At 37.4% G+C, this 19,994-nt stretch overlaps 1 protein-coding gene across 1 annotated transcript in view; it reads left to right on the top strand.

Annotated features, from left to right (window-relative positions):
• trio (trio Rho guanine nucleotide exchange factor) overlaps window positions 1–19,994 on the top strand; it is a 1,056,141-nt gene that overhangs the window by 653,793 nt on the left and 382,354 nt on the right. The window contains exons 33-34 of the mRNA XM_090403001.1: window positions 1,781–1,929; window positions 14,991–15,090. Of these exons, the coding sequence (XP_090259127.1) occupies window positions 1,781–1,929; window positions 14,991–15,090 (249 nt within the window). The remainder of the gene's footprint in view (window positions 1–1,780; window positions 1,930–14,990; window positions 15,091–19,994) is intronic.

The raw sequence follows: 19,994 nt of genomic DNA, 5'->3' as shown, positions 1-19,994 counted from the left end.
GGGGTTCTAAATATCTTATTTTTTGGGTGCTTTTTAGGAAATTTTCCATTCGGCAGCAGCTGGTGAGCAATTTGATTGGCTGTTACCTGTGGATGCTCATATGGTTTAGTGAAATCCTTCCTAATTCTGTTGATAAAGTTCCATGCCTTTCTGCTGCTATGAGTCATATCAAAGGCTTCTATTTTTCTTTTTTTCCATGAGGAACGCCTTTCCTCTGCCATCTCGGAGCATAATTTTTTCCTGCATGGATAGTCTCCTCTGAGAAGGGGTTGGTGTTGTAAGTAATTAGCATACTGGATTTGTATATCACTGGAAAGGCCTGTAATAATTTAGTTTGTGCAGCATCCTCGGGGATGCGTTCGACAGAGATTTTTCTCAGTATTTTTATGGATTGGGGGGATACACTTGAGGGTTTGGAGGGATTGGCCCTATGGAGTGGTCAAGAGCTTCCATGAAACCCTTCCAATTAGCTTTTTTTGAAATTAAATCATTTGTAAGGGACTGTGTTAGGCATAATAGCTGGGTTGAATTGAAGCATTATAGATCTATGTTGATTATGTGGAATAGGATTTAAAACCTTTTTAACACAAGTGTTGGATATTTTTGAGCTAACAAATATGAGGTTGGAGTTATATCCTCACTTCCGTCTTCCACTCTTGAAAGAATATGTATCAGGTTTAAAGAAAAGTTTTTAGCCCATTTTTCAACAAGTTCTACATCTTCTTTGGACTTTGTCCAAAGAAGATGTAGAACTTGTAGAACAACTCTGAATTATTATTATTACTACCCCAAGACCTCATGGAGTCAAACACTCACCTGGCAGGTCATTTTATCACACACACAGCTCATCATGCCGTGCCTTGAACACATTCAAACTCCTTGCAGACACCACACTGTTAAAGTTATCTAATACAACATTAGTCTTGCATGCATTATTATTGAAGAAGATGTTGGGGAAGGAGAATGCTTCTTTTAGTGGTTTATAAACTGAGGTGGTTGAGATATTTTTAAATGTGATTGTAATAATTTCAATGTTTCTGTTGTTCATTGAGTCAATGGAAGATGGAATTAAGTTTTCTTTAGTAAATATTGCACTACCATATTTATCATGGGATATATCTTTGATGAGTTTTCATGTCATGGATGTAAGGTCTGGCAGCACTTCCCCTCTGTGAGTTTCTTGCAGGCAGAGCACATTGCAGTTATTTTTTCATTATCTCTGCAAATATTTGCAATGAGATCTTGCTTGACACTGGAGAAACCGTCAATATTAAATGATATCATTTTTAGGCCTGGCCCCAGGTGGGGATCCTTTAATTTGGAATTTGGAAGCGTTTTAGTATGATCACTTGCATTTGGTTCGTAGCAGATTTAACTTCCCCTAATGGGTACTCACAGGGTGCAGGAACGAGAACTTAGCTGCTGCGCACCCACAGGAATTATAGTGATATACAAGTTTGAAAGAAACTATTAGGATAGTATACACTATCCTAAATTTGTTAGTTCTGTTATTTATTATATATTTTTATTTAGTTTTGTGACATGTACAGGGGTAGAAGGATATGAAGAAATAAAATGTTATCAGTGAGAAATGTTATAACTTTTACTTTAAGTCACCCTAAATGATATTCTGTCCTTGTGATTAATAGAAGAGATTTCTATTAGATCATGTTTCACTTATATTATTTATTTATTTTTCGTTGTTTATTTAAATTTGTGTAGTTTCAGATTTTTATGATGTGAAAGAGTTATTATTGAAAATTTTGTATTTGATTATTAGGCAACATCTCTGGAAACAAAGCAAACTTGGGTAAAGAAGTTACGGGAAGTAATTCAAGAAACCTACTTCAGCAGTGCTCTATCTACTTTAAATTTAACGAAGTCTCCAGCAAAACTTACTCCAAAATCCATTAGTAATAGATCTAGCAGGTTAGTTTTCTTTTTTTTTTTAATTACTATTATTGCATTATTTATAACTCTTGGTTAAATATATGTAATCTGTAATTCTTGGTTAAACAAGCTGACCTGGTGGACTTGGCCAGCCAGGCCAGCATATTTATCTTACTTTCCAACCAACAGGATGCAGGCTTTTTTTTTTTATTTTATTATTATTCTCTGACACCTCCAAGGAGTCCGAAGACTCATCGAGGGAGGTCACCTACTCTACAACCCTCCATCTCCACCACTCCATCCACCAACTACACCGAACCTCTACTACCATTATTATCTACACCAATGGTCTACTGACCGCTACCACTACTAGTATTTTTTGTCTGTAAATTGCGTGTGTTATCAAGGCTGATTTGTCTGTATGCGGGATGAAAAACCTGAGTTTTTAGGAGGAAAAAAACCTTGCTCCTCCATATGGGATCTGCTAACCTACCTTCAATTGAAAAAAAAAAAAAATGTATAGGCATAGATATTTATGATTATTTTTAGGTGGTAGATGAATTTCGTTATCATGTATGAGATCACTATTCCACTCCTCTGAAGCTTAAAGTGACTTAAGAAAGTTAAGCACTTGGTCTCTAGACTATGTAAAAAATAAATAAAAATACAAAAAATAGGATAAAAATGATAAAACAAAACTGACAGCCTGTCCATCACACTAATGTCTGCAAGTTTACAACCTTTAGGAGACATAAAAATAATAATATAAGAAATGGTATTAGCTAACATCTTTTAATTACATAATATGCATTTTCCCAGCAACTTTCTTAGGTTTCAGTTTTAATATTGTTCTGTTCTATAAGTACTTCCTTGTTTTTTTTAACAGCCATTATATAATAAAACATTATAAATGCCTTTTGCACTTACAATGTTTTTTGATGACCATTTAATATTCACTTATAAAAGATACACTTTTAATTATTTTTTTATTTCGAGTAAGATCATCCTTAAATTCTCTAAAAATATATGACATGTATACCAGGCTTGCAGCAGCAAGTGAAATTATAACTCGGAGGCATCCTCACCTTCCACCAACCATAACTTGATTAGTACATTTTCAGTTTTGTTGCAGTGATCAACTTACATATTTAGATCAACTTACATATTTACATATTATGTAAATAATTGTTACAAATGAATCATACATTAATACACAGTTACACCAATATATAGTTACTCTAATAACATTACTCCACTCCTCCTTCTCATTTGACAAACCTTGGGCTACAGAAATCACTCAAATGATACTTTGATGTTGCCACATCTGGATTACTGTGTTTGGGTCTGGCCACCTTGGTTTCTTGAAGATGAAGTGGTGGAAGATCCAGAGACTAGTGACCAAGATAGTGCATATCTGTGGAATGCTCTCTCTGCTGATACAATCCACAAACCAGTTGCACAAGTTGATTTATAAGAAGAAAAGAGGGATGTGATAGAAACATATATAGGGGTTTTATTATGCAAAGAAAATATTTCAGCACTTGGCTCGATTGTGCAGAACAAGGAGTCACTCCTGAAAATTGAATAAGAATGTGGTTAGTGAGCGTGTGAAAGCTAGATATTCTGTTTGCAGAGTAGTGAATGAGTGGAATGGGTTGCAGAGTTTGTGAGTGCTTTTTCTTTCGGTGAGTTCAAGGTCATCACTATTATTATTACCAATAACAATAGTAATAATATTAATAAACTCTCAAGTAACATATTGTAGGTCGATCAGCCAACTTCTTTTTTTATGGGATCAATGTAAAAAAAAAAAAAAAAATAAATATTATTCTAGTGCCTATGTGGTCTCATGTCAACTACCATGTCACTGGATCTGTAGAAGAGACTGTTATAGGTTCAGTTCTTAGTCACCATCAAGTAACTTTTCACTGCTTGCCAAGTTACTTGATCATTGGGACAGTCTAGTATGATTTTCTTCCTGAAATTTGAGTTTTTTAATGGGGGGGGGGGGATTGACCTTTTTCTGACAATAATACTATCTAGAGTTAGGAAACATGAGATAGCTGTAGTTGTCTTGTCATACTTTTGTTACCTACTAAGTTTACAAATTGGTAGTATGCCTAAAGATGGAATCTAGCAATTATTACTACTATATAGTCATCTTCATGCTGCCCAAAGAATTATCATAGCAGACCCACACTGACCATTATTCACAGTGTCTCTCATAACCTGTGCTTAATGAGGAGTACATATTTCACATTCTTAATGCACAAAATTTACTCATCATTCTCTTGCTAGTGTCACTCATACATAATTTCTAGAAGTCATCCTTGTTTCTCCCCTTCTGTCATGCAGTAAAAATTTCTTTCTTTCTTTTCTTTTTTTTTTTTTTTCCACCTGTACGTGAAATAGAAGTCATGTGAGTGTAATGAGCAAGGGGTAAGAATAGATTTTGAACACAGAGTTCTGATGAGGGGAACACATTATTGGAAGGTGGTGTGAATGAGAAGAATCTGAATGTGTTTACGATTAAATTATAGATGCCAAGAAATTATATACTTGTTTAATTCTTTATCCAAGTATAAGCAAACAAAGTTTGCACTTTAAGTATCTTCACAACCAGTCTAATTGTATATAGAGACTAATGATTTCACATTAATTGCCTTAGTATCCCATAATGCAAAACACAGACACACCTTTTTGAGTGTGTATAATGCTATGCATTATGGGAATGACCACTACTCAGAGTGGTTTTGTCCTTTACTAAGGTGAAAAACAAAAGGGGTGTTCATTGTAGGCCTAGAGTAGTTAGTATAGGGGGTTCAAGAGAGCCTGGTTGTATTAGGAGAAAGAAAAGACAGATGGATGTGAGATTGGGGAAAAAAAAAGCCTCAGCTGTTTTGTATCATCATTGTAGTGCAGGGTTTCTCAAGCTTACGATGGAACACTTCACCAATCCTGAAATTTTAACGGAACACCTTAGTTAGAGTTGAGTATCATCGGTCTCATATTCAATGTAAAATTAAGTGCATACTATTAGCGCATCAGACTGTATCGCATTGCAAAAATGCGACAGTGCACATTACAGGCATGTCGGGCCACAATTCATCGCATGGACCTTGCTTGTAACTGCACGTTCCCTAGAATAGATACCTCCGTACTTCACTTGCTCTCAGAGGTCCCGACAACTGCAGGCGGCTGAGTCAAGGCCAGTGCACACAATCTCATATTAATTTTCATAATTTTTCACAGAACACTTTCTGCAGAACATAGTTTGGGAAACGCTGATGTAGCCAAAGGTTATCAGTTTTTCTTTTTCACCAGTCTCATGTAACTGAACAACCAAAAGACCAATTGAAACTAAAGTGCAAAGATAAAGACTGATACCCAGGTGGTCAGTCTTATCTGAGTTAACCGCCTTGATTTAGCCTTCTCTACATGGAATTGCTCTCCAGCCATCCCTGGAATTGACCATACGACCACAATGAACTAAACTAAGAGGATGGAACCATTTAAAAAATCTCTCATAGTAAAAAAAAATAGAATTTTATCCCTCCCTGGTGAGTATTGCATAATGTGAGTGGTCTACACCGCCTAGCCAAAAATTTGGTATCTCCTAGTATGCTTATTTCTAAATACAAAAATCATCTGACTGCACAATAAAATTTCCACAATACAATATTGTAGTGGTGGCCACAACGTGGCTTATGAGCCACATGCAGCTCGTATCCACGCATCGCCCGGCTCTTCACACTCTACCAGGAAAAAATAAACAAAAAGAGAAGAGGAGACAACAAAAAAAGAGGAACAAAATTTTAAAAAAAAAGAGAGAGAAGAGGGAGAGAAAAACAGAATTAATAAAAATTATTGCAATAAGCTTTAGTAAGCTCCTTAAAATTAGGCAAAGCAGTTCTTACAAGCTCGTTCAAATGTTCATCATTTAAAACAGATCTATATTTAGATTTAATAAATTTAAGAGTCGAATACTGTGCTTCATAGGAGTATCTGGTCTCAAAAATGGGGATCAGTTTTCTGGCACATTGCTTAAGTGTTGGATACTGTTGGTCCGGAACTTGCTTCCAAAACTCAATTTCGAAACATCCACTTTGCTTCACTAGCTTTAGTCCTTCGTTTTCTTGAAGTTCCAGAAGCTCCAGCAGCTGCGACATCCATCACAATTAGTTTTGAAATAGGACAACTGCACTCAAGCACATTTGTGAGGAAAGGATTTTCCAAAAAAGCAAATGTTGGTTCAGGTTCTCTAAGGTTGCAAAATCGACTGTTGAGTTCTTTGGCCAGATCATTTAATTTGAAAACATAAGATCCCATTTTTAATTTCACTCCTGACAAATTTGTCAGTATTTTCTTCAGACAGACAAAGTGATTTAAAGTTTTATTTTCCAAGTCTCTCTCTCTCTGGAAAAGTTGCAGTTTGCTTAGAAAGCTTATCATGGTCGGTTATTACGAGATCGGTTATTAGTTTTTCTCTCACTTGAAGTGAAACTTATCTGTAGATGCTGGAAACCATCGGTGAAAAATGGCATGTCTAACAACCACTGAATGTCTCCGAGATGAGGGAATAATTTTCTCCTTCTCTTTAAGAAACTGTTTGATTGGGTGTAACAACAAAAAACCTTGCTTAATACATTGCTCACTGAGAGCCACTTTACTAACCAAAACCATAATAAGTTGTTAGGAATCTTGTCACAATTCAACTCATCGACAAAGCTTTTTAATTGTTGGTGTGAACGAATAAAATTGACAATTCTTAGAACTACTTCCATTACTTGTTCAAATTTAAAACACTTGGCAACTAGATGTTCACTGTGAATAATGCAGTGTACAGATAGGAAAGCAGGATATGATTCATCATTCTCAAGTAGCCACATGAGCTTTTTAGTTTGCTCCCTCATAGCTGGAGCACCACCAGTTGCAATGCTGATGATTTTTTCGGGCGATACCAAAGCTTTTGTAAGTGCAACATCAAGAGCTTCTTTGATGTCAGAGCCACATGTATCTTTCAACGCTATCAAGTCCAATAGCTATTCCTTGATGTCCAGGTCATGAGATACAAAGCAGACAAATGTAGCTAGTTGTGGTTTGTCAGGAATATGTGTAGATTCATCCAAAGCCAGGCTAAATGCAGCACAGTTTTTCAAGTTATGGTGTAAGTTATTTACAACGACAGCACTGATAACAGAAATTCTCCTTTCAGTTGTATGCCTAGAGACTGGCATCTGTTCAATCAGTTTCATCAGATTTTTATTATCTGGATCTAAAACTGAAATTATTTGTGCAATAATTCTTGACAAATTCTCCTTCGTTGTATGGACGTTTTGCCTGTACAATAGCAAAAGTTAAAAATAAAACTAGCCTCTTTAGTAAACACGGACATCAGTTTACTCTGACCATGTTCAAAGTAAATCGATGTTACTTTGTTGTTTCACAAAAAGAAACTCCTCTTCCCAGTCTTACCTAAAACTCCTGTGTTCTTCTTCATATTTACATTTTTTATGCAACATTTCTAAACACTTGAAAAAGAGTTCAACAACAACAAGCACTGTCAATGGACTAGTGCTACAACATGTAACAATATTGATAGATGAGCGAGAGAAGTGTAACTAACGTGTTGTGGCAGGCAGGCATAGCTTCTGCATCCCCACCTCGCCATGCGCACACTTACTCATATACCATTGCATCGGTCTGCAAGGTTGTGGCTCTTCTAAGTCTTACAGGAATTATTTTGGCTCCAAAAGGATGCTTAGTTGACCTCCCCTGCAATATTGTAAAGCATTTGTATTCTGCATTGTACCTCAAGGGCTCACTTTAGTGAGTACGGGTATGGCAAACCCGAGGTATCAGATGCTGCACCATGCCTTACTTCATGTAATATACATCTGTTATATTATTCTGGAGACTGGTCCCTCCTCTTCTTTCTTTGCTTCTTTCTCCTCTCCTTGCTCCTCTCCTTGCTCCTTCCCCCTGATGCTATTAGAGTATTCGAGGGCTAGGGGTGAGTCTTTCCTGTCTTGCTAAGTCATTTCGTCTTATGCAGCCACTGAAGGAGGCAAGCTAGCCTCAATAGGTGCCGGTCCCAAGCCCGGATAAATGGCGAGGGTTGATGTCAGGAAGGGCATTCAGTCGTAAAACTTCAGTGCGAGCTCAAACTATGATATGAGTCAAAGAGAAAATGAGATAAGGGCTAGGGCGTACCCCTTAAGCGATGCGCAGGCACATCGCCCTACAGCTGGGAGAAATGGACGAGGGCTACCGCATCAAGGTCGGGTGCAGTTAAAGAAGCGAGCCCAGCAGGTGGAGAGGATGTTGCAAGTGGGAACACTGAATGTTTGAAGCATAACTGGAAGGGGAAGAGAGATGGCAGACATGATGAGGAAGAGGAAGTTGGACATTTTATGTGTGCAGGAAACAAGGTGGAAGGGGGGAAAGGCAAAGGAACTGGGAGATGGATATAAATTGTTCTACTGTGGAGCAAATAACGAGGGAAGAAATGGTGTAGGAATTGTGGTGTGTGGCAGAATGAAGGGTGAAGTACTGGAAGTGGGTAGAAGGAATGACAGAATCATGCGAATGAAATTGGGTCTTGGAGAAGAGCGGTTGGTCGTATTATGTGTATATGCCCCGCAAGTTGGTTGTACAGCAGAGGAGAAAGATGAGTTCTGGAACGTGTTAGATGAAGAAATGAGGGAACTGGAAGAAAATGAGATGGTGATTGTCGGAGGAGACTTGAACGGACACATAGGGAGACAGAATAGAGACTGTGAAAGGGTGCATGGTGGCCACGGAGTGGGAATGATGAACCAGGAAGGAGAGAGGGTTGTTGCAGTAGCATTTGATCTGGCAATTGTGAACTCGTTTCTACCGGAGGGAAGAACATTTGATAACATTTAGGAGTGGTAACAACAGTTCACAAATTGACTACATTTTGACTAGAAGAGAACATCTTAAGGTGGTGACAAATTGTAGAATAATTCCAACAGATCAAGTAGCACAGCAACACCGACTGCTGTGCGCAGACTTTAAAATAAGATCAAAGATAAGAACCTCTGGATACCATGGGATGAACACAATTAAGTGGTTTCGCTTAAAAGAGGAGAGTGTGAGGAATTGTTTTAGGGAGAGGGTGTTAGAGAGGATTTCAGATGGACTGGAAAGTGTACAAGATTGGTGGAAACATAATTCAAAAGTAATCCTGAGCTCTGCAATCGAGGTTTTTGGTGAGACAAATTCTCCTGTACAGAGAGAGAGGTGTACAGAGAGAGAAAGCAAGCCAAGAGAGTTGTAGCACAGGCGAAGGCCATGGCATATCAAGATCTGTATGATCAATTAGAAACAAAGGAAGGACAGAGAAAAATTTACCAACTAGCGAAATGTGGAAATAAAGCAGCAAAGGACATCTTACATGTGAGGCAGATCAAAGACGCTGAAGGAAGAGTATTATGGAGGGATGTGGACATAAGAAACAGATGGAAAATATACTTTGAGGGACTTTTGAATGAGGAAAATGCAAGGACTCACAGTGAAGATGGGCAGCCTTCTGTGGGGATGGTGCAGAACATCAGTAGAGTGGAAGTGACAGAGGCCATGAAGAGGATGAGGAATGGAAAATCAGTGGGCCCGACAGAATTCCAGTGGAGGCATGGAAGGCACTGGGGGAAGAGGGAATTGACCTGCTGCAGGACTTGTTCATGAAAGTTTGCCAACAGGAAAATATACCTGAGGAATGGAGGGAGAGTACTCTTGTCCCCATCTACAAGGGTAAAGGGGATGCACAAGACTGTAAAAATTACAGAGGAATAAAGTTGATGTTCCACACAATGAAAAGCCTAGAAAGGGTTCTTGATGGTAGATTGAGGAAGGAGGTGGAGATTGCAAAGGAACAATTTGGCTTCATGCCTGGTAGATCAACAACAGATACTATCTTTAGGTTACGGCAGATGATGGAAAAGTATCGAGAGAAACAAAGGGAGCTACATCTGGCATTTATTGATCTGGAGAAAGCATACGATAGAGTGCCAAGGCAAGAAGTCTGGAGGTGTCTGAGGGAGAAGAAGGTTCCTGAGAAATATGTCAGGTTTGTGCGGGAAATGTACAGAAATGTGAAGACAAGTGTTCGGACCTGTCTGGGACAGACAGAAAGTTTTCAAGTAACAGTTGGCTTGCATCAAGGGTCAGCATTAAGTCTGTTTCTGTTTAATATTGTGATGGAGGTGGTAACAGAGGAGGTGAGAGAAGATGCGCCTTGGACAATGTTGTATGCAGGTGACATCTTGCTGTGTGCAGATTCAAAAGAAGAAGTGGGAACTAAACTGGAAAGATGGAGAAAAGTACTGGAAGAGAGAGGTATGAGACTGAGCAGAAGTAAGACAGAGTATATGTGTTGCACAGTGGGCGGTGGACAGGAGACAGATCTGGAGCTGGAAGGAAATGTCATCAGGAAGGTGAGAGACTTTAGATACTTAGGTTCCACGGTGGAAGAAGATGGAGGAGCTGAGAAGGAAGTGGGGATGCAGGATACAAGCAGATTGGAGGAACTGGAGTGAGATGGCTGGAGTGTTATGCGATAAGAGGGTGCCAATCACTCTGAAAGGCAAAATCTATAGGACAGTAGTGAGGCCAGCTATGACATATGCTATAGAGGAAAAATAACATCAGCAGGATGGAAGTAGCAGAGATGAGAATGCTTAGGTGGATGTGCGGTGTGACCAGACAGGATCATCTGAGAAATGACTATGTGAGGAGAACAGTGAAAGTTATGAACTTAGGAGCGAAAATACAGGAGGCAAGGTTGAGATGGTTTGGTCATGTGATGAGGAGGGAGAACGAATATGTGGGAAGAAGGGTCATGCAGATGGATGTGCAAGGAAGGCAGAAACGTGGGTTGCCAAAGAAGAGATGGAGGGAGCTGGTAGAAGAGGACTTGAGGATGAAGAACTTGGATGTGGTGACAGTGCCCAAGACAGGAAGGTGTGGAGGAGACTCATTATCAACAGTGACCCCTGTGGAGGAGACTCATTATCAACAATGACCCCACCTAAGTGGGAGAAGCTGCAGAAGAAGAAGAAGAATTTGCATTCTGCATTGCTATTTTTCAAATACATGCTTTTTACCTAACTTTCCATAAATGGTATTTTAATTCATTAATTATAAAAAAAATCAAAATTCTCTTCCCATTGTTGATAATTGGAGCTACTATAAAAAAAAAAAGAACCTGTTCTATTGTAAGTCATAGAATGCCCAAATTTGACCTTTACTTGCGATCTCATCACTGGCACCAGACCCTGCAGAAGAGATACCACAGTTAACTGTTCTGGCAAGGTGGATTGATTGGATCTTTGATTCTTTATCAGTTTGTCGTATTTGCAATGAAATTTCTGGATTAAGGAATAATATTATTGAACACTTTGTTTGCCCATTATGGATTGTTGACTACCAGTGAGGGTTTTTTTTTCATTTCCTCTTTCTTAAAAAAACCTGCTTGTTTGGTATGGTTTTCAGATGTTTGTCTTGAGATATTTGTTTCAGTCTACTGTTGGGTAACGGGCTAGGAATATTATTGAGCCTTTGGCTCACTCATTTTGAGCTTCTGGCAGCAGATTTAAAAAACTACCTATTCAGTAGGTTTTGGGACATTTGTGTTTTGCAGGATCATGCTCACTGTAGTCTACTGCTTGGCAGATTAGTGGGTTAGGGTAAATAGCAGCATTTGTAAAGAATTTTGCAGCCTTTTCACATAGGAAAGCTTTGATCTCAAGGTAATATTGGCTTCTTAGTGAAGCTGTATGTTTCTTATGAACAATAGTGCATTGAAACGCTATTCGTAAACATTTGTTTTGGATTGTTTGTGGGTTACAAATATTTGAATCTGCTGTGTGACTCCATGTATGAGCCATACATCAGGACTGGCTTGATCAACATCTTGTATTGCAGAAGTTTGAGTTCTGTGCTTAGTCGGCTGCGATGATTCAGTAATGGATATAGCTGCTCCATTGCCCTGTTTGCTTTTGAGCAGTCATGATCGACGTTGTAAAGCGAAGTCCTTTATCCAGTTGTACCCCTAAGTATTTGGCTACTGGTTACCATTGAATGGGGGTGGCAACATGAAAAATTTGCCCTCTTGGGGCACTCATGTTCTTGTGAATAGCATTGCAGTGCTCTTGTCTGGATTAACATCGATTTGCCATTTTTTGAACTATTGTTCTACTGCTGAGACTATGTTTTGCAGTTTGTTGGTTGCTAATCTGGGTTGCAAGGAGTGGACCAGTATTGCAGTATCATCTGCAGATAGGGTCCATTGTAGTGGCAACAGGGCATGAGATGATCAGCCACATAGATAGCAAAGAACAGAGGTGACAGCAGGGAGCCCTGGGGAAAATACCATGGTTGAAGTAATGCAGAATTCATATATCATCCATGTACAAGTAGTGGAAAGGTTGTGATACCTTATTTTCAAAATGCTCTGGATTACAGCAAGATGTTGAAAGTCTTTTCACTTGGTTGTAAATTAAATTAAATATGCCAAGAAATTGTATTCTTCTTTAATCCTTTATCCAAGTATAAGCAAAAGAAAGTTTGCACATGACGTATCTTCACGAAAGGTCAAAAGCAATCTGGTTATCGTGCCCTTACCATGATGCATAGCATTATATACACTTAAAAGGATGTGTGCTTTGCATTATAGGTTACTAAGGCAATTAATATGAAATCATTAGCCTCTATATACAAGTAGCCTGGTCATGAAGATACTTCTTGTGCAAACTTTGCTTATACTTTGATAAAATGTTAAACAAGAATATAATTTCTGGGTATCTTTAATTTTTTTACAACCAAGTGAAAAAATTTCATTGTTTGAGTTGTGTCTTGTAATTAAATTATGGTTCAGTAAAACCTTCTGTCATTAACCTACTAACCCTAAGAAAGTCTGGTAATATTAATAATAAATAACTTCATGCAGAATGCAAGGAGTTCAGGTTCTTCTCATAGTCTTTCTATAGTGTTAATTGCCCAAGAAGGTCAAATGCACTGATGGTGTGATATTGTATATGATGAGGTGTATAACCATATATGATATGTATTGTGGGTGACTTGTAGACATAACAGTAATATCAATATCATCATTATTATTATCATAAACTCCCATGGGATTGAGGATTCATTGAAGGAGGGCATGTAATGCTTTCTCTTAAATTCATTCACACATAATACACTCAACATTTCAACAGACAGATTGTTCCATTCACTCACTGCTCTGTGAAAGAAAAATCAAACTCTGATCTCTTTCTTAACCATACACAAATTTACCTTCCATAGATGACAAGTGTTCTCTCCCCAATAACAAAAAATTTCATCAGGCATTATCCTATACCATCTATTCAGAAGTTTATAGGCCTGGATGATATCACCTGTTTTTCACACATAATACACTCAACATTTCAACACTCAGACTCTTCCACTCACTGCTCTGTGAAAGACAAATCTAGCTCTGATCCCTTTCTTAACCACACACAAACTTAACTGCCATGTTCTCTCCCCATGTTCTCTTCCCACCTTCCATGTAACAGAAAATATCAGATGATGATGATATTTTTTGTTATATGGAAGATGGGGAGAGAAATAATGTTGCAGTTTCCACATACTGTCAGTCTATCCTCATAATCTACATTTCATAATCCCAATATAATCTTTGTAACTCTTCTTGTTCCCCTTTCCATAAATTCTTTACCTCCTCCTCCCTCTCAAACCAGGAGATGAAGCCTCTGCATGGTAGTCTACATATGTTCTTATCAATGTCTTGTAGAGAGGCAGGATGACTTCTGTTTCCTTATATATCAATGTTTGTTTCCACATTGCAATTATCCTCTGAGTTGTATTTGCAGTTTTTGCTATTTGACCTTTGAACTTCAAATTCCTATCCACCATAACTCCAAAATCCCAAGCATATCAGTTTCTTATAGCATAACCCCACCAATATAATATGCAGTTGGAAATCTCATCGTGCCAAATTGCATAACTTTAAACTTAATATAGAATTGATAGCACTATCATTTTTCCACATTTCCAGCCTGTTCAGGATATTCTGTAAGTGTTGCATAACAGTAGCTTCCTCGATTGTTCTACCTATGTTTTGCATTATCCACAAACAGTTGAATATCTCTTGTCAGATCCCAATATTATTAAGGTATATATTGAACAACAATGGTCCAAGGACTCATCCCTGGGCTATATCATTGATCATCCATTATGATTACTCAGTTTAGTACCCATCAGGATAATTTGGCAGTGCATTTCATCCTCCCTAGCAACTGAACTGCCTGGTCACTGCACCATATATTTCATCCCATTAGCCTTCACTTTATACTAGATAACCTCAAACTCACTGCTTGCTGCATGGGACATATTACCATTATTACTTTAGTGAGTTTCTATCCTAACTGGACTCAAGTCCTCTATTATCATTGGTAGTACTCCCCTCCTCTCTCTTATGTCATTGCTAAAAATACTATACCCTCTACATTCAATCCTAGTTACAACCTCTGACTCTGATAACCAGATCAGTAATGCAAATAATCTTAGGCTACAACATATTCACTAAAATAACAAACTCAACTCTTTTGTTTCTGATGCTTCTGGTGTTTGTGTATAGACATAACAAATGACCAACTGTTAAATCTACAATCAGCTTGACCCATTCAGACACCTTTCTCTTTTCTCCCAGATACACTCAAAAGGTTTAAACCCAAAGTGCACATTTCCACCCCTTTTCCAGATACATGACCATTCTCATTGACATTCATATCATTATCACAGTTGCATACCATTGTTAAACTTACGCATGCATTCTCACCATTCCTCCCATGATGATCTAGTTCTCCGAGCTTCTCATGTGAAATCTATTTAAGTGCAGCTGTCCTTCTTATACAAGTCTCTTCTACCACCACACATCCATTTCTTCTACACAGCCTGAATATTGAATCATTTGACTGCACAGCCCTCCTTTTTATATCAAAAATTTCTCAAAACAGATTTCATTGTTCCCAATAAAGTATCTACTTTAACTCTTATTTTACCTGTTTTGTTACTAGGGACTTTGAAGATTCTTCATTAGATGAAGGTAGTATAGACCACCAAGAGAGAGCATCTTTGGCATCTTTCGGCTCAAGTAATACCACAGATAGTGACAGGGTATGTCTTTTTTTTTCTTGCTTTCCCCCCCCCCCTCTCTCTCTATATATATATATATATATTTATAATGTCTGTTCAAAAAGTTCTAGGAAAATTATTATTATGGAAAATAATTATTATTAAAGAATGGGGCATTCTAGCATATTCTCAACCGTGTGGAAATGCTTATGTGTTCGTCATACATGTTGATTGGATTTTAACGGTATAGATGCAAACACAGATTGATAAGAAAATAACTATTTATTGACTTAATTGCTAATATTTCACTGGTATTCTGTGTAGCACCGAAGCTTTTACAAGTCAGAGAGGTTGTTCCTGGAATCTACAGGAACCTTGAAACATACTCCAAACCTCTACAAGTATGGTTGTATAAATCTACCAAAGATTTGGGAGACAGTCATCCTAACACCAAATTAATACCTGCTTTCTCTCTCTCTCTCTCTCTCTTTTTTTTCCAACTTAGATGGCGCCTAATTAGGACTTTAGTCTTTGTGTTGCATACTACAACACAATACAATTGCTCATACTAGTCCCACTGTTACATCAAATTGTGGTTGTCTCGCTACTGTAACAAATTTTGTTTGTGTGCTCTGAAGATGCTGAATAGAATACTAGCGAAATATTAGCAATTGAGTCAATAAATAGTTATTTTCTTATCAATCTGTGTTCACATCTGTACCATTAAAATCCAATCAACATTCTAGCCTATTGTTTTGAAAGCAAATATTTATATACACATGTATTACATGACGTAAATATTGCAGATGACTGAGTCACCCTTAGTGCTTTGATGAATGAACAATGCATGTGAATGTGCACATCAAACTTGGAAGAAAGCCATAGAAACTTATCAAATGCTTAAATCAGCTTTTGGGGAAAATTTTAAGCTGCTCAAAGACATCTGAGTGGTTCAAAATGTTTTAAGATGGTTGAATTTTGATTAATGATGACTTTCGCTCTGGACAACCATCGATATCCTGCACCCATGGTTTGGTGCAGGATATTGTTTAATCTATGAAACAGATTAGCTCTTGAACAGTAATTCTGATGGAAGATTTGGAAATGAGGAGGAGTGCTGCAAAGTTAGTGCTGTCACTCAGAATCAAATGGATCATTGAGTTGGAAAGATCAAGATCCAGATTTCATCAGAAGCATCATCATAGGAGACAAGATGAATGTTTTCATGGTTATGAATCAGAGACGATGGCTCAGTCATCTCAATGGATGACAAAGAACTCTCCTTGACCAAAAAAAAAAAAAAAAAAGCATGTCAAGTGCTTTAAATGTCAAAATAATCCTGATTGTTTTCTTTGACTTTGGAGGTGTGTGCCATTATGAATTTGTTCCTCAAGATCAAAGAGTAGGCTGTGCATTCTATAAGCAGGTTTTTGAATTGGTTGAGAGAAAAAATCTGCCAAAAACACTCAGGAAGTTGCAAAGTGGATCATGCTTGCATCATTATAACATGCCAACTCATTCAGCTCTTTCAACTCATGAGTTTCTGGCTCAAAAGAACATCAGTCATACAGTACCTTCTATTTGCCTTTTTACTCCCTGTAACTTTTTTTTTTTAATTCCTTAACGTAAAATCTTTCTTAAATAGACTTTTTCCTTTAAAGCCATTCCTTTAGAACAGTTCCAGCGATGCGAACGAGGTGATGATTGGGGTGGGGTGGGGGGAGTGCTGTATTGGGGCAATAGGAGAATATTTCAAAGAGATACGTTTCTTTAGTTCATATGCTTTTGTATATATTTTAAATAAATTATATCCCAGAATTTTTTGAACAGATCTTGTGTGTGTGTGTGTGTGTGTGTGTGTGTGTATAAATATATATATATATATATATATATATGTATATAAATGTATATATTTGAAAAAAATAGATTTAATGACTCCAAGACCGAGATAAATGTATATGTGGTGATCATATATATAAATGTATATATATATATATATATATGTATAAACTAATGTAAATACAAAAAAATATGAACATCTAATTTCCATGATGCTATCCTGTGACCTTTTGAAACAAATAATGGTGAACGGGTTAATGAGAAAGATGTACTTCAATTAGAGATTATATGGATAAAAGAATACTATGTTTATTCATTTTAACTTAAGAGTTTTAAAATTGTGAATCAGAAAGCTGTCCTTTCAGAAGAAGCATCCTCATTTTAGTTTTAGATTGCAGTAAACGCCAGCAAATAGAATAACATGTCCATGATGGAGGGGACCTCCCATGGCCCTTTTCATTCTTCTTCTTTAGGTGGGAGAAGAATTTCATTTCCCAGTGGGAGACCACACCCCACATTGGAGGCTTGAAATGGCTTGAAAAAGTTCCATGTTTGGTCTCTAGAGCATGGTTTCTATACTTTATAAAAATTTAATTAAAAAAACCAAAGAAATATAAAATTAATAAAAAATCAAATATGAAGTTTCAAATCATATTTTTAAATCAAATTAATTTTTTTTTTTAAATCCTTAGACAACCCACCATGTGCATGTACTATAGGTTTGTTACAAAACTTTCATGAGTGGGAACTACATAAAAAGAAAAATAAAGACTGTTCTTGTGTAGCCTATTAAAGAATCAAAAGGGCATCATGCATTTATGCCTTTAGTGGATAATTTTAACCTATATATTTTATGTAAAATTATAACTGATTTCCTTCTAATGTGATTTTGATATCAATGAGAGACTTTTGAAAGACTACAGCTTTGATCTAAATTTTTCTACATAAACCCATTCAAATTTATTTTGGGATTGCAGTCAGAAATGAATGTGGCTACCATGATGAACTTTTTTGCATTTGTCAGTAATGCTAGTACCTGCACCAATATTCTAATATGCTAGTATAACAATTTGGCATAATGGTCAATTTTGATGTCTCCTCCTTATTACCAATGTTCCACTCAAAGATATCTTGGACTTCATCCAAGTCAAATTTCCTCCCAATATCTCATCCCTATTTCAGTTCACCATGAACTCAGGCTATTTCGTTTGGCAAGGAAAATTCTACAAATAGATAGAAGGGACAGCCATGGGTTCTACACTCTCTCCACCCATGGCCAACTTCTTTATGGAGACCTTTGAAGAAAAAGCCTCAAACTCAGCTCCACTTAAACCTACTGTTTGGCTATGCTATATAGCTGATGTGTTCGCTATTTGGCCACATGACTGGGATACACTCCACAACCCTCTTAACACACTTAAACACCCCAGGATCCAGTTTACCTTGGAAAAGGAAAACATTAACAATCTCCCTTTCCTAGACACTTTGATTACATGCCAGCCTGATGGATCCCTGGCTTTCTCTATTTACAGAAAACCTACACATACAGTTAGATACTTTCACCAGCAATATCCCCCCCACACACACACACACAACAATATGAGATTTTAAAATCCTATATAACAGGGCAAAATTAATCAGTTCAGATAATGCCCTAAGTACAACCCCAAAAAATCAAGAAAATATTAAAACCAATTAACCACAATCTCCTTATCCCTCCATAACAGAGATTACTCTAAATCTATCACCATTCCTTATATCCAGGGTACTTCTGAAAAGCTAACAAAAATCCTAATAAAATATGACCTGACAACTTGTTATAAACCATATAAAAATTGGCATCTGGTACAACACGACAAAATTTCATGCCGGCTGGGGCGTCGCCCGGTTAAACAAGGCCCCCGTTGTTTTCGCCAGGGAACCAGGGCAAACAACGAAAAGTCAGCTACTGGAACAAATCTGAAAACAAACCCCAACTCAACATCACCAGAGTTAAAGATCGGTACTATCAATGTAAGAAGCCTGAATGGCAAAGAAATGGAGCTAGCTGAGGAATTAGATAAGTACCAGATCGACATAATAGGGGTGACTGAAACAAAAAAGACCAAAACTGGTGAGATCTTTCTGAGCAATAAATACAAAATGTTATATTCAGGCAATAACAATCAAGGAAAAGAAGGAGTAGCCATAGTATTCAACACAAAATACGAGGCTAAGCTTCTTGAATGGCAGTCAGTCTCAAGTAGAGTAATGTGGGCAAATATGAGAATGGGGAACTGGACAATGAGACTTATTTGTGCCTATGGTCCCACAGAAGGTTCTACTAAGGTAGAAGTGGAGGAATTTTTTGAGGCTTTAGAAAAAGCAACTGACACAATGAAAAAGGAAAAGTTGGTCCTTGTTGGGGATCTAAATAGTAGAGTAGGAAATGATTGTGAGACATACAAAAATATTTTGGGAAAATTTGGAGAAAAGAGCAAAGCTAATAATAATGGCAAATATCTGTTGGATTTCTGCTCAGGACATGGACTGGTTATTACTAACACCATGTTCCAACATAAAAATGTGCACAAATTCACATGGAGAGAAGAGGCTAGGAATAAGAAAAGTCTCATTGACTATGTTATTGTTGATAGTGATGTTTTCTCCCTGGTGCAGGACACCAGAGTGTACAGAGGATTTGAAATTGGAAGTGATCACTATTTAGTCTTGAGCAGGATAAAATTGAATTTCATATTGAAAAGAATAACATGTAAGAAAGTTTTAAAGCGAATAAAAGTTGAGCAGCTCTCAGATGTAAACTGTAGACTAAAATACAGAAATATTATTGAAAAGAAAATGGAAGAGTTTGAGAACAGGAATCAAACCTTGGAGATTCAGTGGCAAACTCTGAAGGAAACATTGATTGATTCTGCCAGAGAGGCATGTGGTGAGGTTGTGTGCAAAGATAAAAAAATCAGAACTCCCTGGTGCACACAGGAAGTTAAAGAGGCAGTGAAGGAAAAGAAGAAAGCATATCAAAAGTTTCTGGCAAATAAGTCAGCTTTTACTCTTACAGAATACAGAGACAAATGTAAGAAAGCTAAACAGTGTGTAAAACTAGCTAA

The sequence above is a fragment of the Typopeltis vanoorti genome, chromosome 2, assembly GCF_054136105.1.
Source record: "Typopeltis vanoorti isolate ZY-2024b chromosome 2, IOZ_Tvanoo_1.0, whole genome shotgun sequence".
Lineage (NCBI taxonomy): Eukaryota > Metazoa > Arthropoda > Arachnida > Uropygi > Thelyphonidae > Typopeltis > Typopeltis vanoorti.
This window is presented reverse-complemented; position numbering and strand designations above follow the sequence as displayed.